The sequence below is a fragment of the Etheostoma cragini genome, chromosome 1 (genome assembly GCF_013103735.1).
Source record: "Etheostoma cragini isolate CJK2018 chromosome 1, CSU_Ecrag_1.0, whole genome shotgun sequence".
Lineage (NCBI taxonomy): Eukaryota > Metazoa > Chordata > Actinopteri > Perciformes > Percidae > Etheostoma > Etheostoma cragini.
Window position 1 is genome coordinate 27,407,426 of NC_048407.1, and position 27,963 is coordinate 27,435,388.

Sequence of the window (27,963 nt, forward strand, 5' to 3'; positions counted from 1 at the left end):
TAAGGTAGAACTGGAGGCATTGAAAAGCAGGGCTGGGATGAAATAAGACGGAAAAGGCAGGCAATTCAAACCCAACTTCAAAAGCACAGATCAAAGGCAGATAGATTGAGATTATCAGATATGGAAGTGTTCATTATCAAATTAGGTGGGTCAAGAGGAGAAAACATAATTTCACTGGCTAGAAAGATAGCGTTTAGTTTTAGTTTGCCAATATCTTGTCCCAATAACCTGTCCTGGTCACTTTATATCCATCACATACCGGTTTAGTTCAGGAGGAGTCCTGGAGACAAATTATTCTGCGTTACCGGCATTTTACATTTTATTAACCCTGACATGCTCCTTTGTACTAATATGACAGACACATTCAAGGCTCAAGGTAATCAACCACATTTAACACCGTCTGATTCTTTTAACACATCCTTCTAAAAATGCTGCAGCAGAGCCATTGTTGCCCTGGAGCCCGGTATATCATGTAAGAAAATGCCCTTCATTTATCAATCCCAACATTAATCAATGGTGTAACTGTGTTCCAGAAGTAAGCTCAATTGAGGATCAAGATTCAAGTCCAGACAACATTCTGAGATGGAAAATGTGTTGTGGTTTATTGCAGTCTGCAAACCGGTCTCATGGCAGTTCGTGAAGTAATCACATTAGAACCACGCAAATAAGCTGTGCAAGCCATGTCTACTTTAACTGCATTTTTAATAGTGTGTCCACGGTGGAAAACTGACAAACTGATGGTATGGTACAGTATACATTTAAGATGCAGTTGGACTCAGGGAGAGAAAAAGCAACAATCAGCCGCTACCAGAAACCCTCAGTCAGCAGTAAAACTGAACCGAGTTAGACAAGATCACAAGGCTCCAAAAGTCTCTGAAAAGTGACATTTAATCAGAGAAAGTGTGCGTAGAAGAAATTCTTTATTATAATAGTGTGAATATTTTAGACTTCTTCATAGATAGTTTTCACTCACGTTCAACAGGACATTGGTATTGTACATAGAATTTTTGTAAACATAGTCCAGGAAAGCTAGGATGTATTTGTTCACATTCATATGTGACAAAGTATCCCAGGGTTACTCTGAAGAATACTTTTTCTAAATAGTTTATCTTAGCTATACATCAAACACCATGTTATGACTGTGGACATTTACGTTTAAAATACTTTACATTCACGTTTTGTTATAAACAATTTGATAAATACAAGATTATACATAACAGAAGAATATATTTTTTATGTCTTCTCATATATTCCACATAGATTTGATTTTTTTTTCTTTGTGGCTTTATTCCTTTCATTAAGGGTTTGTTGTAATTCATGGGTAAAATTCCTCTTCATTCCAATAAATAAAAAAGAGAAACTGAATAAGATAATCAAAAACATTCCTAAAGGAACATATTGGCACTTCTATAGTGATGAAAAAGTGGAACATCACAACATATGTTTCAAATAGAAATTATAAGTGTTGACATCATGCATTTAAGTTAATGCACTGAAAGAAGCATTTGACAGCAGTTACTCCTCCATGTATTGTACACTATCAGTGTACTCTATGGTTTGCAAATACATCTTAATACAAACACAAACATACAGTCACACACACACACACACACTCACACACACAAACACACTCTCTTTATCTCGCTGTCTCTTTGGAGGAAAAGCCACATATATTCCTCAGAAGTACTGAACAAACATTTGCTAAGTAAAAGTCACACAACAATAATACAAAATTTTAAGTTACGGCATTTGTTTTGCTAAATCTTCAGTAAGCAGCCGGCACTGACCAGGTTCAGCCTTAGACTTTCTTTGAGATTAAGGCCTGGTTGTGAGTCTGATGTTTCAAAGTATAAGGTGAATGAAGCCTGCCACAGTTCTTTTAAAGTTTTGGAGTGATGCCTGCCCTTTTCCCTTTTCTGTGACAGAATGTGACACAAAAGTGTCATAGCAGGCCTGATATCATTTAAGGAGCTTGACCTTGATGCACTGTTGACATCCAGCTGTTTGACTTCTTTATCAAAGGACCGGGTCAAATCAAAAGATTGCCATCAACTAACTGTGGCTTGATTTGGTGGGGTTCCTGAGTCAACACAGTTGATTTTATTTCTTCCTCTACGGACTGTAAGAAACGTGTGTGTCTCGCTTGATAAGGCACTGACACAGATAAGCCACTATGCCAACAGAATAGCAAGACTAGAGACTTTCTTCCAATGTAACAGGGATGTAATAATAAATTATGATTGACCTAAAAAAGTTAAAAAATTGAAATATTTGACTCCTCTGCATGTTGATATACAGGAAAACGGGATTGTTTTGGTTTTATTATAACGTTATATCCCTTCTAGGAGATAATTGTCGCATCACATACATAAGTAAAGTTATGATTAATTCAAATAGTATATAAAAAAATAAAAATGTCCATGGGCAAATTACAGTACATTGTCCCCATGGGGTGCCCCTCCCTTATGAGATGAAGCTGTTGAATGGTTTCAAAATGTTAACAGGCCTAACTCGGAAATCAAAGTGCTTGAAGCTACAGTTGACAGCAAAGGCCTTGGGTAGTAAGTGCACAGGGAGAAGAGGCAAGCTGCTGAGAGATGTTGGAGTCTGTTGCTCTTCTTGTCTGTCCGACCACTGGTGGCACACAAGAACTCCAAACACCAGATGTGAGGATGGATGAGGGAATTATTTCTGGGTGATTGCCATCAGATGGCCAACCAATGCTTAAGCTGGAAAACAAGAGAAAGACTTACTATATGTCTGTTATGTGATTCCGTGTCCGATGTATTTGATTCCATTTTAACTGCCTAGATTAGCATTTCTTTTCTCAGTTACTGATGCCTGCTTTCTCCATGCTAATAATTCATAGCAGTTATTATGTCCTCATTGGTTGTTTTTCTAAGCCACTCTTTAAAAAGCCTACACTGAAAAAAACATCTCTGTCTCTACTCTAAAATTTAAATTTTAAATCAATTAGCAATAGTCAGTGCACAAGTTATTTCCCAAACAATTATTAATTGCAGCCATTTAGCTAGGTCAAATTAACCTGGTTAAAGCAACACTAGAACTTTTCCCACGTTGGTCCCCCTAGCGGTTGGAAGCGGAATTGTCCCATTATGTCTCACTCGAGCCACAGATCCGCTAACTGATCTGGCAAACTTGCTTAGAGCGGTTATAGCCGGTAGAGAGCCCTAAAGTGAACGCAAAAGGGCTGTTTACCCTTTTATGAGGTGATGAACAACTGAAACAATTTTGGAATAATTATTTTAGGGTACAAAAAGTTCTCTAGTGTTGCTTTAATGAGAAGCACAAAAAGTCGCCCTTACTGTGAACTGCCGTATATTTCCCTCAGCCACCAAATGCTGTTCATGTTCTGGGGTGATGCAATAGGCTATTCTCTGCAAAAGAAAAAAAGCAATTACAACACTACTCACAAAACAAGTACTATCTTTGAGGCATTTATAAACCATACACTTGGCCTTTTAGATCTCTTCTTTTTATTTCTTATTTGATTCTTAATGTCTTGCCTTCTTAAAGGACTTTTCACATCTGCATATTCTTAGAGGATCCAAAGGGTCCACATACTGCTTGATATGTTAAAGGTTGTAAAAGCTCATTGACGCAGAACAGACAAGAACCCACAAGCAAGACTGCACAATCGAGGTGAGTAACAAAGTCCAAAAGGTTCATTCCAGTAAATGGGCAGTGTCAAAACCAGAAGGCAAATAATGAATAACTGACAGTGTCACACTGAGTCCAGTTATCAGGCAGTTACTGGGTATTGTTGTTGATTGTTTATTCGGTAAGGTAACATAAGCCTAATTCAAAAGACAATGTGACAACTGACTAATGGATTGTGCCAGTATTAACACTACTGAAGCAATCAGGGAAATAGGAAGCTGCTGAGAAAGGGGGAAAAGCAGGTCAGGTGGCGGAACTGGTGGAAAAAGGGTATTTAAAGGACAAGTAGGGGGTCGCCGGGTCTAAAGTGTCAAGACAGTTAGTGAAATGAAAAACAGGACAGAATATTGAGTAAACACTGGAGTAGGATTCTTCACATGCAATCGTGAATGCAATCAAATCTAACATCAGGCATTAATAACAGTCATTATGGACTCTATCTCTGACAAATATGCCAATACTTTTTGGAACCTGGGAGGAATCCTTATCAAGAAGGTCAGAGATGTCTATTCTAGTTATTATGAGGTGGAAACAGCCACAACTCGAGAACCTGAAAAGAATTTTTAACCCTGAGTACCAACGGGAAATACCAATGGGATGTGATCACTTTTACAGTAGAGTGAAGCTGACACTGATTGACTGCTGAGCGATGAAAATAGCTCCCTGGTGCTTTGATGATTGTGATCCTAAACTCTCAATGCTTTGAAGCAATCATTTCATTTGAAAGTGTTCTCACGGTGCCAGATTCATCATTTGAGAGTGGAAAGTTCTCGCTTAAATCAGATTGCTATTTTTAAGTATATTTCATGTACAACATGTATTCCTTTAGTCACAATTGTACTGTTCACAACTACACTCTGCGCGAGATCCTATTTTATTTGTAACATATATGTACGTAAGTACAAACTGATCTCACCAAGTGCTTGTGTCATTCAAAAAAGTTAAACAGTATTCCCTACTTGTCAGTGATCAAGCTGACAGCAATTTAAGTCATGGTACTACTAAACATATCTAGCTTACAATGTCTTTTTTATGCCCTGTGTGACATAAATGTTTTGATACTGACCTCTTTGAATGTTCCTGGTACGCTGCAGAATTTGTATATGGCATAGCAGGGAACAAACAGCATGGAGGACATGGCCACACTCCAGCCAACTACATTGGACCAATTAGGGAAGACGTACTCATCATACTTTAGGCCTGTTGATGTCACAGTACTGGCTATTACAACAAACTGTGATAGACAGAAGGGAGAGAAGGGAAAAAAGAGAAACAGACACATAAGGAGTGTTACATCTGTTTCTATTAGTGCTGCTTGTAATGCTCCACGTCTCTTTATTAAAATAATTGCAGTAAACAATGATACCCCAGCACACCCTACCAATTATAATCCACTTCATCCAACCTTTTACTTGCAGATCCAAGGATGTGCACAATTGTGCATGATGAAAACGCTCACTTAACAGAGTAATTGTTGCACTCCATTAAGTAGCAATTTTTTGACAAGCATGTCTACTCTTTTAGAGTACAAAAGCATGTTCATTGGATTAGTACCCTATATACCAAAATATATATCTGTAAATAATGGTTCCTTATACTTACAATGTGGAATGACCAATTCTCCTGCATTACAGCCCGTGTTACACATTTATAGTTGCCCAGGGGACGGTGCAGATAGCCATTTGTGTTGAAGGAAGCACATAACTGTCTAATCCCTCCCCTGGACAGCAGTGGACACAGGATTGGGCTTTCTCTTCTGCACGTGGAGTCGCAAGCTACTTTCTATTTCATCTGCCAGTGAAGAACTTGCCAGGTGGTGCTCTAAAGTTTAAACTGTCCTCCATGATCCCACATTCCCTATGGGTACAAGCCACACCCTGTGGTGGTTCGTCGAAGCTTTTTTCCTATGTGCCATACTTTATTACAACATATTAATTTACTTTAGCTATTGATTCTATTAGGGTTGAAATTCTAATTTTATGTTAAATACCTGTGTCACTGACAAGCACACTAATGTGTTTCCTGCATGCTGGAATAAAGGATCCCTTTATACTCCTTTCGTCTGGAAACAGACATTATCCCTGTTCGGGAAAACCAGCTAAATGTAATGTTTTTTATTCTTCTCACCAGCAGAAAAGTGGGGCTGACAAATTTCCAGCACAGCCTCCAGTAGAGACCTGGCTTGAAGCCCATCATTCGCTCGATATCTTCGCTGAAGCGGTCCACACCTGGAGTGTGCGTGAGAAAGTAAAGAGCCAAAGTTAAAACGTGTAATGAATGTAGGCTTCAGCAGGTTCTTTGTGCCAAGTGTGCTGGCTCACTGGACAGTAACGCAACACACCATGGCCTTAATGCTTGCTGTCCTGGTCTGACGTGGTCTGACCTTGAGCTGACATAACTCATCACCTTTTTCTAAATGTCTACAGGTGGTGACGGGGTAACATTGACCTGCAACTGTGTCTTCCTGCATGCAATCCTATGACTTCTGTTTTATTTCCCTGGGTTTGTGGGTCCCTTTTTTGCATCATTTTGTCTTGTACTGCATATGTGAAAGTACAGAGAGATAAAGTCAACAGGCTCTAACATTGATCAGAACTATGTAAGCTACAAATACTAAGCGTCATTTTGTGATTACATTTCTGATCTTGGTCTTCATAGTTTTTATCTTGCAAAATCTAAAAGCTTAAAACAGGTTTCTATCAACTTGGCCTGCTCTCTATTCTTCAACATTTTTGCCACTGACTATTCTTCTGTCATCTTACATGTTTCACTTTGTTGTTGTTTTTTTCCCATTGAATGGGCGAGTGGATAAGATGTTTTATCTTGCTAATTTCATTCTCATTTTATGACTTCATGACTAATGTTGCCAATGTCATTTTGTAATGCAATAAGAGTACATAATATAAAAAAGTAGAAGTAATTGTAAAAACAAAACAATTTAATGCCAAAGTACTGTAGAACTGCATACCGTAAAACCATGACACTCCAATTGCCTCGATCAACACAGCAAATAGTATAGAAGTCCCTGCTGCATACTTATCTAACAGGGTCAGCACGTAGATCCCACCCTACAGAGAGGGAAGGAAGAGGAAGTGTATGTTTAGTGTGAGTGTGTGTGTGTGTGTATGTGTGTGTGGTCTATAAATCTTCACCTTTGAAAAGAAGTGGACCCTTGTGTGCAGTCAATAAGCAATCAGATTATACATGTATATGCTCGTTTTGCCATTTGAGGTGACTTGAAGTGCACTTTGAAGAGGATGAAGAACAGATTGACGTGTGTAATGGAGATTCTGTACAATAAATCCTTGGTTTGTGTCTGAAGTGGTACAATCTGTATCTTGTGCAACGGAAATAGCATGAGAAAGGCATCGTTCACTACACAATAATTTCATTGATTTGATAAAGAGAAGAAACCATGTGAATCACCAAAGTCTGTATTTCTATTATTGGTTGGCATCTTCCCCTTGTGCTGATGCAATCTGAAAGAATAGAGACTAGAAAGAAAATTAAACATTTCCTTCCAGGATACAACTTTAACTAAATTCTAATTTGTCATCAGAGTGTTATGCAAGATTGCTTTTGATCTTTCCTTTGAAAGAGTTCCGGGATATCTTTCCTGAAACTTCCTAGTGACAACATAACGTCATGAGACTTGAATCCTTTCTACCAGGCAGCAGTCAAATCCAGTATAAAGCTCTCATTTATCATGTTTTGACACTACATGCCATCCCTCAAATCATTACAGAGGATTGCCACCAAGTTGAAATATTTAAAAACAATATTTATTGCTGTGAGACAGCCAACATTGTGGCGTAGGTTGTTCTTTGTACAGTGTTTTGTGCATGGCTGAAAAGAATACAGAGCTAGATTTTGAAAGAAAATGTGAAGCATTGTGTCAGCTGGCATGATGTCTAAAGTGGGGCTTTGACAAGTACTTCATTCAAGTGTTGAGTTTAAAGTTTCACTGACATTAGTAATGCAGCAGAGTGCAACCAGGAAGGTTCCAAAGGCAGTGGCGAAGGTGAACAGTTTCCTGTGTCTCTTGAGGATCTTGAAGTCATCTGATAAGCCTGTGATGACTGCCTCCATACCACCCATCTGGTGGAAACAAACAGAGAAAAACGTGAGATGTCAACCCAGCGAAAGCATTCTAAGTCAAACTGACTGTCTACAGTTTGATTACAGTCAGTTTTGCATTCTGAAAATGGTTGAGCCAGAAGAGATCCCTTCAGAGCTTGAACATGACAAAATTGTTATGGATTATCTTTTAAAGTTTTTTTTTAAGTATGCTGATACAAACTGATAGGAATTGCTTTCAATTTTGACGTAGTTGGACTGGGACTGTGTCTTGGATCCATTATAGCCTAGATCCACAACGTTCCACTTCCGCAAATGCTCCATTGCTGTTGTTCACTCATTTAGGCCGTAAAGCCTTTGCCTTGGGCTTCCTTTGCGTTGGCATGTTAAACTCTTGTTGATTTAGGAGGACAACAGTTAATCTTTTCTCAGATCTCTGCGAGGTAAATCCAGAAAGCTAGCTAGACTATCTGTCCAATCTGAGTGTTTTTTTTGCACGACTAAAACAACTTTTGAACATACATGTTCCACCAAAATAAGTTCATTCCCGGAGCTATTTTGCAGATGTACCATTGCTACATACGGCGCTTAGCACCGCCCATGATGATTGTGATTGGTTTAAAGTAATGCCAATCTGGCAACCAGAGCATGTTTTTCTCCCATCCAGGAATGCTGCGTGGACTTGCCAGACCCTTCTTGGCAGCGCTGCGGAGGAAGGTCTTGCAATGACTAACATCAGCCTAATAATGAATTACAGGCACAGATAGACAAAAATACACACACAGTACGTACCTAGTACATTACAGTTTATAGTAATGACATTGCCGTCATCTGATTTACTTGATAAATGATTGAGAAGAGAAGATAAATACTTAGGGAGCATAGCTGACTGATAGGAGGTGATTAAACTGCTTTTTGTTTATTTAGTGCCTGAGTGAGTCATTGGGCAGATGTTTTGTTAAATTACTTCTGGCTTTTTGAAATGTCAAAGTTAGTTTTACTGGAGACTGTTCACAGTCACTTTTACATTGTTCACAATGAAACATAGTTCAGCCCACACCACTCAACTCCTTTTACTTAAATTCTACAACTTGCCTCTACCTTCAGTCATCAAACTTCATGATTGTCATGAAAGGTTTACCCACCACAGAGGTATTAGACACTATTTACATTTCAATATATGCCCTGCTTAAAAGTTGGCAGTATCCATCCAAAATATTACACACATTGATATTATCATGTTGAATAACACATGTTAAGTAGATGTTTATTTATTTAACAATTATTTAACATTACCTTTTTGTTACATTAACAGTGTATGCTAACACTCATAAATTGAACCATGCTACCAAGGAAAGTTTAAAAGAGAAAAAAAAAGAGATTGTGAATATGTGATACGTTACAATTATTTTGCCAACTTAAGTTGGAAGACATGTCACAGTGTTATTTCCATGTTATAGCAGACTTGTTCACATAAATCATGTAAATCTCACGTAATTCAAAACAAATATGTGCTTTAGGAAAAATAAACGACACAGTTCCTTAGAGATGAACTTGCACACTGAGCATGCAATGACTATTATGTTCCAATAAATGTCGGGTTTAATGGGCAAGTCTTCCAACAGGATACAGGGACATAATTTCAAACCCCCAAAAGTACACCGTGTTCACTGTTCTGTACAGGCACAGAACAGGGAGTACTGTTTTTCTTAAATCTGGGTCAAACACAAGAGAAACAATGGCTGGTTTAAGAACAAGGGCCTTTTGTATGCATGTATTTCATCAGTAATATTCACCAATCAACTTGCGTTTTATTCTTATATTTGTGCTTTTAGAATTAAGGAAATGTATGTAGCAGAGTGGTGATCCTGCTATAGATATTTCTACTTCAGGTCATAGGCATATGATTGAGTTTTGTAAAGTGGTTGTTGGGACTCACCGAGCTGTCAATGCCCAGAGTCAGCAACATGATGAAGAACACAATCGCCCAAAATGTTGAGCCAGGCAGTGTAGAAATTGCCTCAGGGTAAATGATAAACACCAATCCTGCCCCTGTACACACACACACATACACACAAACACACACACACACACACACACACACACACACACACACAAAAACACACAAAAACAATGACTTTCATAAATGTTTACAAAGTGAAAAATTGTATGCTTGACCAAAATATTGTATCAATAAATATTGCCATAGCAAGTGAGAAAAAAGATGCAAAATATCCTGCTGTCTCCAAATGCATCTCGAGTGACCATGTGGGAGCTCTCTGCACTATATACAAATAAACTCATACATCTCTACATACATTTCTGTTTGCCTTGACCAAATGCGTAGTTGTTTTTAAATGCCGAGCAACAGTAATGCACTTTCTGTGCCTAGTCTGTTGGAAATTAAAAGAAGAAAAAGAAGAAATCAAAACATTACACACTGGTCCTTGGCATGTTCCTCTCAAACCAAATTGCCCAAATTGATTGATACACTTGCATCAAATGCATATTCGGGCTTTAAAACATCTTTAGTTGTGTTAATATGAAGCTTATTTGTGAACAAGTGAGTACATCTGCTAACGCAGAGGATGTCAGTTGAGTAGGAGGTTCTTCAATGTGGCCCATGATCTATTTGCATACTACATTAAGAATGTTTGGCCACATGTGGCTCAGACCACATCCAAATGTGGTCTGAGATATTGGATCTCAATGCGTCCTCAATGCGTCTTGACTGCATACAAAATTCTACTAAGAGCCGTCCACTTGTGATCGGAACACTCAAGATGCACGTTAATGCCAGGTGTGAACAGGGCAATGGACACCAGCACTTACCCTCCGTTGCCACATCTTCAATTTTCACCCCATGTTTGTAAGCCATGTAACCAAGTACAGAGAAGATGGCAAACCCTGAGAAGAAACTGGTGACGCAGTTCACAGTGCTGGTCAAGAGAGCGTCCCTAGAAACACACAACAACAAAAAAGAAAGCTTGGTTTCTTTATCTGTACATTTTCCATTTCTAAACTCCACAACTGTCCAACCCTGAAGGTCCGTGCTACCAATCTCCAACATTTTTGTTTTTAGATGTAGCTTGGCGAGTCACCAACTTTATTTTTTACAGTGACAAACTATCTCTTTTTATAAAAGACATTAGGCCAGTAACATGCTTTTAACCTCAACGTGTAAAGTCAAAATGAAGCCATGTGTTACTTGATATCCTTCAAGTTTTTATTGTCTGCCAAAACACTGTTTTGGATCGGATATTCTGTTTTATGAGAAACTTCTGTTCTCTGTTCCTTGGTGGTTCCTGGGTAATTAGCGTGCTGTTCTGTTGCCATTGACCTGCCACTGGGTGGCTAACAAACTGAACAGGGTCATCTCAACCATGGCCTCCTCCTGGGCTGAGAAACAGATATCTCTTAACACAGAATTTTCTTACCACTGACTTTCCCTCCCTTTTCTTTTTGTACTGGGTGCAGACTGTGATAAGAACGTTGGTAAAAACGTTTTTTTCCAGTTTTTATTCCATCTCACTCTTCAGTTTGGTTGATCAGGTCATTACCCACATGCACAGGCGCTGCTTTACATCACAAGAACCTGTGCCTCACTTAAAGTCTTGGATGTCAAACTAACTCATGAAAAGAAGGAATTTATAGCAAGATAAAACTCATGAAAAAGACTGTTTTGGCAAGACAAAACTTCTTATCCACTCGCCCATTCTCACCCTCCATCTAAAAGAACGGAAAAAAACACAGTCTTACGACAGAAGAATAGTCAGTAAAAAAATATTGAAGAAAAGAGAGCAAGCCAAGTTGATAGAAACCTGTTTTTAGTTTCTAGATTTTGCAAGGTAAAAACTATGAAGTGCAGTGCAGGGGTGAGCAAGATCAACCCAAGACAAAAGGATGCAAAAAAGGGACCCACAAACACAGGGAAGTAAAACAAAAGTCATAGGATTGCATGCAGGAAGACACACTGTTGCAGGTCAAACCTATCTTGTCGCCACCTGTAGACATTAAGAAAAGGGTGCCCATTTTCTAACAGCACAGGCTCATCCGGGTTGCTGCCTTTCACCTAGTTCAGATTTGATAATGCAAATCCCACCTGCCAGCAGTCCACACACATTTCTAAATAGGACATGAAAGGGGAGGAAGTCAGGAAGCCTTGTCTGGGGTTGAACAAGGTGGAGGAAACAAGACAGGACATGGAAGGGCCATTATGCTAATTACTTACAAGTCTGCACTTATTTAGCTCGGAAGCCTTTGTGAAGACGCTTTGCATTATATTTCCCCCATTGGGAGATGACGTATATGAAAAGAATCATTTTTTAGAAAGCTTTACTGCAGCAGTGAGATCATGTCAGCATTAACAGTTTTTCAGTAGCTTCAGCAAGATAGGTTTTGTCTGCTGGGTGTAGTAAATTAACTAAATAGTATAACCGGCTGTTTTGCCAATAGCGTCTGCTTCTAACAGCCCCACCTCTACCTATTATTGTGGAAAAAGATAAGCCAACCTCATAATCTAATGCCTGCTTTTCCTGAAGAAGAGCAGCGCTACGAAAAACCCGTCAACATACACCCTTTGGTTATTATCTGGCAAACCTTCCTACCCTGTACTTTATCTGTCCTGTTAACAGCTTGCCATTCGGGTCAGCCGAACAGATTAGCATCACCTCTGCCACTGCGTGATCCAGTTACATCCTGGAGAAGGCCGGCTGCTTAAAGTCAGCAGGATGTTATGTTGCTGTGGGCTTGTTTTGTATTATAAAAAAACACAAATAAAAGGCAAACTCTTACCTGTAGCAGTTGTTGTCGAATTTGTTATAACTGGCAAAAGCGATGAGCACTCCAAATCCTGCTCCTAGTGAGTAAAATATCTGGGTGGCAGCATCAATCCACACCTAAAGCAAATATGAAAGAAAAAAAAAAAAAAGGTTTTGAATTCCTAAAAAACAATACTTCCAGACTAAAATACCACACTAATCTGAAAATGTAGATTTTTATTATTTAGGTAATTATTTCCATCATTCAATTATTTAGACCAACCTGTGTGGCTTTCTTTGGAAAACACATGGCTCTGGTTTGGAAAAGATGTGAATTAAAGCTATACATAACTGACTTTTTCTAAACTCTTACACATAAACAGTACATCGACTCAGCTAGTGGAAGGTTGTATGTCAGGTCTGTGTGCATTGAGTATTGGGCGACTGTGGCTCAGTGGTAGAGTGGTCACCTGCCATTCAGAAGGTTGGTGGCCTGCAGTCCCATGTCAAAGTGTCCTTGGGCAAGACACTGAACCCTGAGTTGCTCCCGATGCTGCGCATCACATTGGTGTGTAAATGTGTGTGAGTGTTTATCTGATAAGCAGGTGTTACCTTGCATGGCGTCCTTGGCCACAAGGTATGAATGCATGTGAATGGTGAATGGTTTCTGTGCTATGTAAAAGCGCTTTGAGTAGTTGTTGAGACTAGAAAAAGCGCTAAATAAGAACCGTTTACATTTACATTGAGTACATTCATTCATATACATTCAGTATGGGAGGCACCAGTGGGAATCTAGCCTTTAGCCCTCAGAGATTTACTGTAGATACTTTCACCAATAAATGTCTTTAAACCAAACAAAAGACTCTCTAAATCCTCTGACTTTGACGTACAGTCTAACACAAAGGAATGGTTCTACAAAAAAACACAACTTACACATTAAAACATTGCATTACATACTGAAAGCTAGAATCCTTTATTGTTCTCACTAACACACATGAAGGGGTTGTGTCTCTAACCTCTAGATTGTTGAGCCGTTTGAAGTCTATGTGGAGGTAGGCCCTGATGCCGTCCATGGACCCTGGTAGAGTTATGCCTCGGATCAACAAAACAAAAAGAACCACGTAGGGCATGGTAGCTGTGATGTACACCACCTGAATATGCACACAGACAGAGAAAAGGGAAAAAAACATCATGCAGCCCCTTTTTCATTGAATTATTATTTCAATAAACAGGCTCAGAATGTAGCCAATATTATATATTAACAGAAAAGTGAAAAAGTCCCACTCCCCCTCTCTTACCATCTGACTCTTAGAGTTGTAACAGTATGTGCAACACTAATACAGCATGAAACAATACTGCATGTACAATCTGTAATGCAGTATGTAGTAAATATGATAACTTGAACACTCTGATTGTAACTTCAAAATCACAATGTTTGCTATAATTTGCAGCTTGTTTGCTAGTGGATTATACACATTGTTTGTCACTGACTCCTGACTTGTTTGACCCAGTACCAACAGTTTATACTGAGCTGCTTTACAACATGTCTGCGAAATGTATCACATCTACAAACATTTGTGCTGATATTATAGTTGGCATGAAATAATATGGATTCTAAGATTTTGTTTAAGCAAAGAAGTAAAAATCAAGAAAGTAGGCCTGTACCTTCCCTGAGGACTTGACACCTTTCCACAGGCTGAAATAGAGGATGAAGACCACCACCACGAGACACAATGACAAATCCCAGCGAGGTAGGCCCAGGTCTTGGATACCCCTACTCTCATGGAGATGTAGCACACCCCGTCTGCAGAAAGACACCCACACACACAACAGAAAGAATATTTACTGTATCATGATATCCAAAAGATATTCTTCAATTCTGATATACTGTATTCTGTTATCAGTGAGAAATCAATATTTGCTTTGTATTATTAATAGATAATAAAATTGCGTCCTATAATTGACAGAACTACAATACCCACTTCTCAGAACCTGGCATTCTTATATGGTATGATAGGTTATTTCTTTTGGCTACATCTTAACTTTTAAAGACGTAGAACCGACCCACCCAGGATCTGTAGCAGCTGAGGGGGAGGCTTAGCCAAACAGCCCACACTGTAGGTGTCTGAAATGAAGATGGGAAATGAAGCATGGGATAGACCCTCTCTTAGGACATGCATCACTGTACTCCACCTTTAAGAAGTATTTCCAATCTGTTACTGCCATGTCATCCCAGTTCATCATTGACCAAATTTATTTTGTCAAATGACCATATACAACAAATGAATTCAAATTTGTTTCAACAATAATGTAGAATGAATATTCTTTACCTAAAGTAGGTCTTTGATGATGGCTTAGTAAAGCCAATAAATACAGCTATCTGCTGATTGCCATCTTTTTCTCTGAACTACACACAAAATGACTTTGAATGCTTAAGGGTTTTTAATATTTTGGTATTGTTTCACCTGTATTGTCCCTGTGCCAAACACTTGCTGTCAGATCAAGGATTGAGTGTTTTATTTTGCCACAGTGAAACAAAGGGAGAAAAATGGTGTCTAAATATTGTTCCCAGCTGCAAGCTCATTCTTAGAATGTCTTATAATTAGTAATAATAGTTGATTAAGGGCCAAGTTCATGTGATACAATCCATAGCATTACTGTGGCCACTTTATTCACAATGTTGTCCTATCATCTGGTGACATTATGGGCTCACCTCCATTACTATGTCTTGTGTTGAAAAGGTTGTACAGCTCACTTAAAGAGCGAACCACTAAAGAAAATGGACTTACAGTAATACATGAGAACATGTTTTTCCTCAAAAAAGATTCAACAAAGTTTGCATATGATGTTAGGGATAAAGAGCGGAACTGGATTTGGACTTGATGGCCTACACAAAAGCACAAAACAAAACACCCTCAGAAACACGCAAAGAAAATGGACTTACAGTAATACACAAGATTATGTTTTTTCTCTTCACTTTTTTTCCAAAGACTTTACTCCAAAAAGATTCAACAAAGTTTGCATGTGATGTTACGGATAAACAGCGGAACTGGATTTGGATCTGATACTCAGGCTTACACAACAGCCCGAGACGAAACACCCTCAGGAACACGCAAGCTAAAGTATGTTCAGACATGCAATCCGAAGGGACCAAAGGATTTGTGGAACTCTTCTTCATCATATACTTATCTGTCGCTGATTATAAATCCAAAGTTATTGGGTCCATGGGGACGCAGATAACGGTGTGAATTCGTCAGTTTATTTGGGGAGGGAAATTTAGAGTCCATGCGCTGACCTGGAGGCCATGTAGAGTTGTGTTGTAATGCCTCCAGGCCTCCCAGTACATCTGATAGCATTGGTAGTTCACTGCCAGTAAATAACATCACCATAACATCAATCAAGGTCCCGTTGGCCCAGTTAACCTAAACACATTTACTCTTATCGTTACTCAGCTGCTATCCTAACACTCAATGTTATCATTAGTTTGTCTCTGTGTACTTTAGGCTGGCACACTATTGCATGCAGCCTGGTCTTAATGTTGGTTACAGAACGTGAAATAGGGCATGCAAAAATATATATAAATAAAAAAAACTACAGACCTGGGTATCAAAATACAGCTAAGGGGTTCTATCTCATTTACAACCTGATGTATTTAAGGCATTACGAATGCACTATACTTGTTATTTTAAATGTTATTCTTTGAACAAATGTGTTACATGCCTTGTGCGATTGAAATGAAAGCAATCTTCACAAGTGTCTTTGTAATTAGATTTTTTTGTTTAAATGAGAGTCATTTGTCAAGTTTAGTTATCCTTGACATGACATCAGATGAGGTTACTTCAGGCTAGATCTAGAACTAGATCTAACGAATATAGAAGTGTTTAGAGCTGATCTGAGAGGCTACATTTAAAGGCAAGGTAAAAACACAAAATAGATAAAAAAGAGCTTGAAAAACAATTTTAAACCCTGCTGATTTTCTCAGCTCCGCACACCTGGACGTCTACTAGGGAAACCGGTTTCGGAAAAAATTACAGAATATGTTGGTTGCAGCCATTCCCTGTCCAAAAAAGGTGGAGGAAGGGGGTTTACATAGATTTTCAACCTAAAAACTTCTGATGAAGCACACCGGCAGCTTTAGAACTCTGTGAAAGCCCATCTCAACTGCTTCATAATTTGTAGCCTATGCCTTAAAGCAATGAGACAACATTAAAGGGTAACTACTTTTTTTAAATTTTCAACCTGAACCCTATTTTCCTGCACTCTAAAAAGTCCTTCAATATTCAATTTTTTTTTTAAATGTATATTTTTTATCAACAAAGTAATTTTCTTTTATTTTGCTTTTAGAATTAGTTAAAAGAAAATGATAAGTGTGAAAGTGCACCTTTCTACCATAAAATTGATTCTGTTGTAAGTTATCCACAAAAATAAGTTTTAGGACTTATGGCAAAGTAATAGTCAAGACATGCCCACAGTGACGGGTGAAGGTGTCCAGGAAAGTGTCACGCGCAGCTGACTATTTTTCTCTATCACATGCTAAAATAGCTCTCAGTTTCCGTTTGTCTGACATTCACTTTCTAAGGATGCCACGAGGCGTTTTTAAATGTGCATGAATGTTAAGTTCAAATGATTAGCTAACATTAAACTTAAACATTCTGTTTTTAGTGAAATGTGGTTTGTACTTTGTCTTTTTTTATTACCATCAAATCGTTCACCCTTTTTTAGTAGATTTCAATAATCAAATCCATAATTACTAGCATTGACTAAACTGTTGCAAGTCATGTAAAGGATTGCTGCTTGTGCGTCTTCACACTCGTTAAATTAGCCTGCATGGTAATGTTAGTGGGAGCAACCTGTGGCATAGAAAAGAACTCTAACTGAAAGAATGTCCATTTAGAGAAAGAAACGGAGGCAATGCAAGTTGCTTTCAGCATCAGCAAACAGATTAATGTTGCAAATTTTACCGCAGCATTTATGAATTCATTTAAACTTCTAAAGTAACATGAAAAGAAGTGGACCATTTTTCTTTTAGTCATAAAAGGTTTGGTAAATCAATAATTCGAGCAGAGTAGATCCTTAACTATGGTTTTCTGTTAAAACATAAGTTTTTGTAAAGGTTTTTCCATATGGTTATATTCACCTTTGATTTTGTTTCTCAAGGAGACCATCAAGTCTACTCCATGGAGCATGGAGGTATCTCATTCAGATACACATTATGTAAGCAATCAGAGTAACATACATCTGTTAAAGGTTTTTGTAATACACGTTTTTGTTTTCAAACTGTTATCATGAGAAATTGTGTAATCCAAAACCGTTTCCTTGTGTGTGGGGGGGGGGTGCCGTTCTACTGGAATCAACGTTTATGTCTCAGCTGGACAAGTACACTCCACAGCTCCTGATGCTATTAAGTTTGAACAGAGGGGAGTGGATGGTCAGTGCGTCAAGAACTTGTTGATGGAGTTGATACAGGTGAGGCAAAAGTGGTTAAAATAAGTTTTAAGTTTTAGGAACACATGCCTTAAACAAAATTTTTTTTTTTTTTCTTGCTCCAGTTGGCATGTGGCAAGTAACTTTGTTTAAAAAAAAGTTACAACTGGTTTACAACTCAACAGATTTTAAGGTTAAAAAAAGCTACCAGTTCAAATAAAAGTCAAGGAGAAGATTATTGTCTTAAGTTAAGTTCAAAATATGACCATAACATTGTCATTTTGATTTAAATGACAATAAATGTTTGTCTGTCATACAGGGAGCTGCAGAGAGCAGTTTGCACGAGGACCTGGATATGCACTGAATAGGGTTCTGTGCATGCCATTAAACAGATGCAGTGAAGAAGAGAGAGAAACCCAGTGCTTACCAATCTCTGCAATCTGGCCAGAGCATGCTGCTTTGTACTTAGGGTGACATGCGTGCTGAGTCTCCACTATCTGTGCAAAGTTTGAGAAATTATGAGGTATTTCAAAAATTCTTTTTCTGTGGGACTTGATGCACTGCGCCCTAAACCAACCTACAAGTTCACAAGCCTCAAAAATATTCTTCTTGAAGTGAAACGTGATTGTTGGCCTTCCACTGAAGACTGTTTTGTTTTTATCTGGTCAAGGATGTTAAATTTTTATAGACCTAATGAGCATATTCTTGAGTTGTACATGAAGGCCTTTCAAGCACTTTCTGGGACTCTGCACTGGGTCCAAAACTAACTTCCGTGATCATTTCTGTTCATGAAAATGTTTGTTATTTTAAAATGACTTAACTGATGTACTCACTGAAAGACAAGCTATTGCATGAAGCTGCAGTTGGTAAGATGAGGTCACATGTTCTAGTATTTAAACTAGTGAATTTTAAAGGAAAATCTCCCAATTGAAAACAGTGATGTCAAATGATGACTGCTTACTAAATGCTGGAATCAAATAACTCTTGTTTCTTTGGTAAATGAAGGCCAATACTAACTCATTATTTTAAGTAAATTGCACTTTTTAAACAGAATTTAAGAATTTGTCAAAATTAAAAAAAGTAAGTGCAGGATTTGATTTAAATCAAATTATTCTAAAATCACATGAAAATGTTTCTTTTAAATGTAACCTAATTAAATTAAGTAGTTGTGGTTAAAATCTTCTCTATTTTGACAATTTAAACTTATTATTTTTGTTTTATTTGTAGACTTTACACAAAACATTTAGCATTTACCAAATTGTTTATTGCTAAGTTTCACCAACTGAAAAAAACAGGATGTTTGCTAAACTAATAAAAAGTGGTTGAAAAATATTTTCTTAATTTTTTAAGTCATATCTAGGTAACAGTTTTTACAGTGTATGTTTTGACTGATGGAAACGACAATATTTGAAATTGGTCCAGTATCAAGCAAGAAATTTAAGTTAGCAGCGGCGAAACAAGCTATAATGTTAACATGTGCAATTGTGCAGCTTGTATTAACTTTCACTGAGGGTCTGACAACATTGTGGAAAGGTCTAAGGTCAATTTTTCAGTTAAAGAGTAAGAGATCCTTTTTTTAAACCTAAAAATATCCACAAAGTTGTATTCACTAAACCCACTGGACTCCATGACATTTTAGCAGTGTAAAATACGCTTCATTCAAAGTCAATAGAAACAAAATAACACTATAACAAGCCGTTTTGGGTCATCTTTCCACTTTTCCAAACATCAAAACTCTAGTTTTGGTTGAAATGAACACATAGTTTATCGATTAACATGTGAAAAGATGTTGGCTCTATACACACAAAAATAATTGTTTTTTTAAATTGAGTTTGGTAGGTTTAGTGCCAGAGACTTCAAAGCTGTTTCTGGTCAAACAGAAAGGTCTCAAATAAGTTTTAAAGGTCTATCTGTGAAGGGATCCTTTTCAAAATGTTGTCAGACGCCTAGAATATTTTTCTGAGCCTCTCAGTGGCAAAACAATACATTGAAGCTTGTTTCGCTGCTGCCAACTGTGGCAATCTTGTTAATACTGGAGCAATGTCAAAGATTGTTTTTCTTATCAGTCACTTCGACAAAAAAACATTGGAAAATAGGCTCCATGTTGAAAAAAAGAGAATTCTGTAGAGTTTATAGACATGATGCTGTGAATTGGGAGGTTTTGAAGGTTTCTTTGATCTCTTGAGGCTGCACAAGTTATCAAATTAATTACAGAGAATTTCCCAAATCTCTGTTTCCAGGTCAATTTTTTGGCAGAGGACATGTCTTTACATAGCTCTTTCCACTCCACATCTTCCAAACAAGCTCTGCCACATGATGACAGTCATGAAGGACATGATGAAGTCACACCAGCTGGGTCTTCCCAACATGTTGTAAACTTTTAGTTTTAGTTAGATTAGGAAATGGCTTAAAATGATTCACATAAAAACGTTTAAAATGAATGACATGACATCATGAACATCAATGCTTCACAGACTAAGGTCAGTAAAACTTGGTTAATTTAAAAAAGTGAGAGTTGACTTATGGTTTCACTCGAGACAAAAAACCCTTGTCTCCTGAGTGAAACCCTGTTTTTGTCTGACCCAGCCACCTTCATATACATAATTTGGTGCTCTGACACTCACAAGAGGTTGCTGCCTAACACAAAACTTAATTTTGGGACGTTATGAGCTTCTTGCACAAACCACCTATACAAGGTTGGATAGGCTTAAACATTTAAGTCGCTCTATAGCAACAATGGATCAATAACTACAATTACAGTATGTGAAATAAGTCAGTGTAGTGAGAAAATACCTCAGCCTCCAATTTGCCAAAAATCCATTAACATGTCATAAAGATACCTGTGTCACCAAGTAGTCTCATCTTTCTTTAATTCATTGTTCATTGCCATTGATAATGGCCACAATGCCATTATCTGCAGTGTCAGTATATCAATGAAATTGCATATTCTGTGTGTGTTTGTCTTTGGTAATTAAAAAACTATCAAACTGTACATTTTAGGCAACAAATCAGCTAAAATATTGCCCCCATACTAATACAGTACACTGCATTAAGCATCTTGGTTATCAAGCCTAAACTCCACACCAACTCTGGTATAAACTAAGTCTGAAAGAATGTTTTCCTGCAACTTGATATCTGAACACGATAGGCTCAAAAGGATGTGTGGATGAAGATTGAAAGAAGTGAAGCAAGAGAATTGTTGACTCAGTTGGCCTCACTCTCTCATGCTGGGCCTTGGCATTGCTTCTGTGCTCAAAGTTAGCTGTAAGCAGGAGGATTTGTTCTCCCCTACAGAGCCTAACCGCCGTGCAAAATCTGTCTTGAAGTACCCTATTGTCGTTAGTCCGTCTATGCACATCTACTAATTCTTTCCCATAAGTGAGGTGTAGTCGTCAACCCGAAACACAGTCTACCTTCTGATTTTATGCACCGTGTCTACTCTTCGAGCAATATTGCATCAGTTTTTTAAAAGTCTGTAGTAATTCACAAGGCTGGAGCTTTAATGTGAATGCTGACCTCGCGGTAAGTGAAAGTGTTAACTTACTTAAAAATATATCAAGTTTGAGGGTTCCTCAAAGTGTAAAAGATATCCAGATATACTGTTTAAATAAACATACCGTACGATGCTGTGCAGCCCAGCAGAATGGGAGTGGAACTTTACACAAGCTCAATCTTTTGCCGAGATGCATGCTCAATGTATTCTGTGCGTCACACTTAGCATGTGTCCCTTTTGCTGTCCAAGTCACTTCACAGACTTCCTCTGGGCTGCACAGTCAAGTCTTCACAGAAGCTGTGGAAGAACTGTCTGTCTTTGAAGTATAAACAGTTGGAGTTTTTTCATGCACTTCAAAGAGTGCATTTGAACTTTTTATGTATACACCTTTTATAGTGCAAATATTTATGGCTGGAGTCCTCTAGTCACGTTTCAGTGACTGCTCACTGCGTTTGTGTGGATACTGGTGCACTCGTGGATGTACAGTACATGTAGGTTCTAGTATAATTCAGACAACATGAAACAAAACATGAAAGCTTCACTTCCAAATGAATCATATTGTTTTTAGGTGGGCTGTATTCAAAGTACAGACTCAGCAAATTTGTGTGAGTATAAAGTCTCAAAATCAAACAAACATCGTACAATGGAGAATGAATGAAACATTCAAACATAGATGGTGTTATGAAGACAGAGGCTGCATTTACATGCAGGCCAAAGCTTTGATCTTTTACCAATCGTGAATGTCCTGTAATCATCAAAATATTTAAATAGCAGCATCTGTCCATGTAACTAACAGTGATTCAGACAACTGCATTTTGCCATTTGCCAAATAGCTTGACTTTTGATTTTCAAATGATTTCAGAATTAATTTAGATTTCATTAAAGTGTTGCCAGAGAGAGTTGCATTAGATCAACAGAGAATGGACAGCAGTGGGACTGTGAGTTTCTTGATCTGATGTGTTTATTTTCTCCTGGTTTTGGTAAAATGTGTTGGAAGGAAAAAAAATGTTTGTGTCTGTCAATAGATGTAATGTAAAAGGTGTTATGTTCCTGTTAAAAATTGAAAAAGTCAGAATGAAGTCTTTCTAGTACATTTTTTCTAATAATGCATTAAATGTAATTCATGCAATGGCCGACACAGGTCACTCTCTGATAAATTAATTAATCACTTTGAATTTCAGGAATCACTCACTCATAGTACTCAGCTGCTGGGGTGATCTTGTACTTGGCGTAAGATGTTCCATTGCCCAGGACAGATCCGTTGAGGATTTTTGGGTCGGTGCAGTTCTCACTGTTCCAAATGTTGTTACAATTAAGCCACGGGAGATCATTGGTCATGGAGGAGAACAGGTAGTAGAGAGACCAGGCAATGATGACATTGTAGTAGAAGCCAACATACAGGGCTATGATGATCACAGTATAGCCCACACCTGAGGAACACAGAGTTATTAGTGAAGAAGAACAAAATGGTGGTTTACACTCACACCGTGCTCAGTGCAGATGCAGCCCAGTGCAAATTGACTTAATACACACTCTCTTTAGGGACAACCATGTTTGATTCATTTTCTGTTGTTAATAGATCTTTCATAATGTGAACTGTTCCCAAATAATTAGTATAGATACATGCTGCATCTCAGTATTGCTGATACGTACAGATACACATTGAAACATTGATATTTGCTTGATTATGTGTGATAACATTGATGGAATTAATGCATTTATTTTAGAAACTCAAATAACTCTAATGTTTATCTTGTGCACCAGATGACAAATGACTTACTAAACACCAATATTGTTTACTAACTGAAGCTTTTACACACACAGATTTCCATTTGTTGATTGACTGTAAGTTAAGTACCTCCACCAGGTGGTGTAGTTTGGCTGTGAACACATCATATTCGTGTAAACATCAAATTGCCCTTTTCGCTTTTAAACCAATTACCAATATAAATATTTGACTTTCAGACACTTACATATTAAACAAATTTCATCACTTCTCTTACTGCATTGAACATCATACTCATCTAAAAATATGGTAGATCTTTTGTAACAGTACCTCTAAGCCCTTTGCCTTCACACTCTTGGCCTGAACGCATTACCCACAGATTAAGATGAATTCTAAAGGTGACAACACAAACACAAATTATGTTCTAAAGGAAAATTGTGTAAATTCAGAAAATCGGTCCTTTGCGTTCACAATAGATCAAGTTATTGTCAATATTACAGCCATTCCAATTGTGTGTGTCAATAAGTCTTCGTACACTGGGTGACAGTGGGCAGCCATATAGGTGAGCTCTCCAGCAAATGTGCAGGTGATTGACCCTGAATGAGCATACGCTTTTTGACCACGTCCCAGAAAGTATCTTGTCAGGTAGAATGTACTGCGCTGTTTGTTTTTGTATGAATAAAAAGTTAAATTGTGTGGTAATTTGTGAGTGCATGAGTCTAACTAGCTGGATCCAGTTTAGCAATCCTTCAACAACTTTTAGTGGCAGAAGTCTTCTACAGTCAATGTCTCTCAATACATTACTACTGTATGTGGCTAAGAGATTGTCCACTTGTTTAACAGTCAATGAGCTGTGCATAGTCCCTTAGGTGGACAGGAAGACAACTGTTGTTTGTTGAGGGGTACCTTGGGGTTGTTGTGATCATAACGGCATCACTGTAATCACAATCATCATGATCATAACGATGTGGTGGTATGTTCACCACTACATTCTTGTGGCAGAATGTAGTGGTGGGTACATTTACATTGTCATTCATTAAACCTTGTGTTCACAGACATCCACTAGGCACTAATGCTTACTTTCCATCATTTTGCACTCTTCTCTTAAGTAAATTTTGGGATGAGTTGTTTTGTATCCACTGGAATGTTATATCCTTACATAAAAACGGAGAAGCCATAAATCCATCACCTGCTCATTCTCAGCAGGAAAAAGCAAACCCTCCTCAGTCCTGAAGCCAACAAAAGCAATGACTTGTTCTGATTCAATGGTGCAGCCTAATGGACCTATTTTAAAACGTGCTGCTTCAAAAGTTAATCTGTTGTATAAGGGACTGCAACATAAGAAAAAGATAGGCTTCCAGATGCATGTTGTTAGATCTCATTTCCTTGCTGATATCCGTAAGAAGGCTAGTGCTAGTCAGGACAGCTCTTTGCAGGTTTGGCTTTCTGGTGAAGTCCATATCACAGGGAAAAGATCATTTGTAGTTGCTATAATTAACTTTATTCAAGTTTCAGTTTTATTTTACAACACATCTGTGCTAGTCTAGTATTTTATAATGTGCTCAAAGCTGTCTCTATGACAAAAGCACATAACAGATCTTTGATTGTTTGATCTGAGATTTTTGGTTGGGTCTCAGATTAATTCAATTGCCTTGGAACACCATTGACCTCAACTACGTATTTCAGCCTGTCGTGGACACTAGCCTGATTTGCTTTTGCTTCACTCATTTTAAATCGACATTTAAAAAAGAGGGGTATAAGGTTGGAAGTGCAAGAGGAAAAAGTTCAGAAAAATACAGAGAGGTGAAACAGAGAAAGAGGCGATGTGAAAGAGATTAGTTATAAGTGACACTTATGAACCTATGAGGTTTATTAAAGGACAAGAACAAAGGGGTGAATGAAAAGGTCACGGCACTAAAGAGAAGCAACAAAAGAGCATGACTGAGTTTTACGTTGCAGGGTTAAAGAGGGTAAATAAAGGCTGAAGTAAATAGACACACACAAGTTTAGTGTGTGTGTGTGTGTGTGTGTGTGTTTGTGTGTGTGTGTCTGTGTGTGTGTGTGTGTGTGTGTGTCTGTGTGTCTGTTAAAGCTCACCTTTAAAGACAGGGCAAATTTTCCAAACTGTAGCCGCTCCTTCCCTGTTGTACTGGCCCAAGGCAAGTTCCATATAGAACAATGGCATCCCGGCAATCACCAAGAAAAGAATGTACGGGATCAAAAAGGCACCTGGAGAGAGAAATCATTTCATGCTTTCACATTTTTAAGTATTTTTTAGCTAATTTCCTGCTACTGTGACTTTAGCTTACAGAAAAAAAAACATGTTGTAGAATAGGTGCTCAATGTAGAAATAAGTGCTATGCCAAAACAACATACCAAAAGAAAAAAAGGGGAAAGAAATGGTGTTTGGAGGTCTTGATATTATTTAAAAGAACAACACTTCATAACATACAAGCAGGAAGGATCACTTTCACATTGTGCCTCAGCAGCACATCCACCAACAAGGAAATGACTTGCTGTAATTGAAGTGTTCTTGACATTGTCCATCAAAAATAACACATTATCTACACTGTACACTGTATGCATTACTTTAGATTCTACAGTAATGAATACATTTTGCTGAAGGCCAACATGATTGAAAGGACAGTTGACTTTTGATGGCACTGAGTACAACATGTTGATTTTCGCCATGTGAATCGTCAGGGCACGCATTGCAGTGAGCGCTCTGTTGATGAGGATTGTTGAGGGTAAACCAACACACACTGTACTTTTTTTCTCTCACTACATTACAGCTTTAGTGCTAAATAGTTGAAAACAGATTCCCACTTACTGAGTACACCTGAGCTCAGACACCTTTTCCGTTGCAAATAAGCCTTACACTATATTTGGACTGGAAAAAGCAGATATTGATAGTCAATGCTAAATCATTTCATGATTAATTTGACATTATAAAAAGCTACAGGTGGGTTTTAGAGCTACAGTGGCTTTACACATGTACAAGCTTCTATGAAAGGGGACATTTTTAAAATAACAATGTAATTAGTTAATTAATACCAATTTTGTCCTATTTTCCAAACATTTGAAATGAAAACAGAAACCTATTAAAGTTAAAAAACGTTGTTGTTTGTGATTCAACTACACACACCACTTTCTTCGCCCTGCACTACAGTGCACCTTCAGTTTTTAATGGTTTTTAGGGTTATTATTCTGTATCCAGACTTAATGAGTAACTAGGAGTCCTGAAAACCTTCGGGAATTATTTGACCTTTCACAAGATAATCAGTTTACACATTATTATCTTTTTCCCATGTGCATGCTTGAAGAAATGATGCCTTTCCTTGATCGTGTGAGTTACAGTAAATAACCTTCCCATTAATACGCATGGAAGACTTACACAGCTAATTTAAGTAGGTTATATTACAGGAACTATAATTAGGAAAACAACACAGAAAAATAACAGAAATCTTATCTTAATCGAATCTGAATAACTGTAGCTGGAGCTTTGTTCGAAAGTGTCAAAACAACTGGAAAGATTTGAAAGTAAAAATTAGGGACGCTTTGGCACCTGACCCCTAAATGAATGAAAGAAGAAAGAACATCAATGAAGAAACAAAACTACTTACATTTTTCTTTGGGGACTTATTATAACTTGCAGTGTACCTGGCCGACCCAGTCCCGCATTGTCAAATTGATGTTGATGTTTCTACAAAGATTTAATATCTGAGCATGGCGACGCGCCATGGTAAGTTTTTCAAATTGTTAAGGCATCTGTGCACGCGCTGTAATCGATATGAAATATATAGTTTACTCACCTCCTCCATTTTTATAGCACAAGTAAGGAAATCTCCAAACATTGGCCAGGTCAACCGCGAAGCCAATAACCGACAGGAGAAAGTCTATTTTCTTGCCCCAAGTTTCTCGCTCGTCCTCGGTGGATCCGGGAGGACCTGCGAGGTGGCCAGGGGTTTGAATGATGGAGGAACTGGTGTACTGGACACCATTCTGGTCCTTCACCAGTATCAGTTCAACCTCTTTTTTCTCAACATTGCAGTTCAGCGGGGCCACCGACGAGAGCTTGTGTTCTGCCAGAACCTGGATATTCATCTTCTCCCTGGTGCTCTCACGGCCCCCTGCGCCTTCGGGCGGAGCTGAAGGTCTGAGCCGGTGCGTTTAAGGACCACAATCCCGCTGACGAAACACCGGATAAGCGACTGTTCTCCACCGAAAATACAGCTGATACCTCCGCGTACACGGGCTGGAGAGGAGGGGATACAGATAGTTTGGAAAGGTTTGGTGTTTGTGCGTAAAGTTTAATTACGAAAAATACAGTTTAGGACTGCATGGTGTGGGAAAGGTGACATTATTCCTCCCATATCAGTAAGACCTAATGTCTGTGTGCTGCTAATACCTGTACATTATTCAAATAAAACATTGCATGTGTATTCTGATTTCCAGCAATAGCAGGTGAAAGACAGTTCAAAGCGAATTCGTCTCCACGTCACCCCGAGCGCTGAGCGTGTTTTGCGCTGTCAAACAACCACGTAAAAGCATCCCTCTTAAAGACAATAAAAAAGATAAATGGTTATTTGAATATGTCACAGTTCCTAAATATATTTAAATCTGAAAGGCAATGTAAAGCTGAAAGGCTTTCCTCCGTACTTGGTAAAGCTAGGGACACTTCTCCATGACCCGATGCTGCTGTTGTCCAGATGCATCTGAGGGAAGACTGCCCATTGAGAAGGGATCATAAGACTCGCCTTCTGCCAGTGGATACGATATCAAATGCAGGCTTTTAAATTGGG

General features: G+C 38.2%; 1 protein-coding gene across 1 annotated transcript; it reads right to left on the reverse strand.

Moving 5' to 3' along the window:
- Nucleotides 1-901: 901 nt before the first annotated feature.
- On the reverse strand, nucleotides 902-27,938 carry slc6a2 (solute carrier family 6 member 2). Its single transcript, XM_034867043.1, has 15 exons — nucleotides 27,821-27,938; nucleotides 26,974-27,416; nucleotides 25,259-25,390; nucleotides 22,628-22,865; nucleotides 14,184-14,322; nucleotides 13,535-13,669; nucleotides 12,553-12,656; nucleotides 10,591-10,715; nucleotides 9,698-9,810; nucleotides 7,651-7,779; nucleotides 6,650-6,749; nucleotides 5,809-5,909; nucleotides 4,748-4,915; nucleotides 3,327-3,398; nucleotides 902-2,729 (listed from the first exon to the last, which is right to left on the reverse strand). The coding sequence occupies exons 2-15, from the start codon at nucleotides 27,263-27,265 to the stop codon at nucleotides 2,706-2,708; spliced, it is 1,872 nt and encodes a 623-aa protein (XP_034722934.1). The 5' UTR covers nucleotides 27,266-27,416; nucleotides 27,821-27,938; the 3' UTR covers nucleotides 902-2,705.
- Nucleotides 27,939-27,963: the final 25 nt, after the last annotated feature.

Coding starts and splice junctions, on each gene's coding strand:
- slc6a2 (XM_034867043.1), bottom strand. CDS start 27,265: ATGAATATCCAGGTTCTGGCAGAACACAAGCTCTCGTCGGTGGCCCCG. Junction 10,716..12,552: donor TTCGACAACAACTGCTACAG/GTAAGAGTTTGC, acceptor GTGTGTTTCTAG/GGACGCTCTCTTGACCAGCA. Junction 9,811..10,590: donor TGAAGATGTGGCAACGGAGG/GTAAGTGCTGGT, acceptor GTGTGTGTACAG/GGGCAGGATTGGTGTTTATC.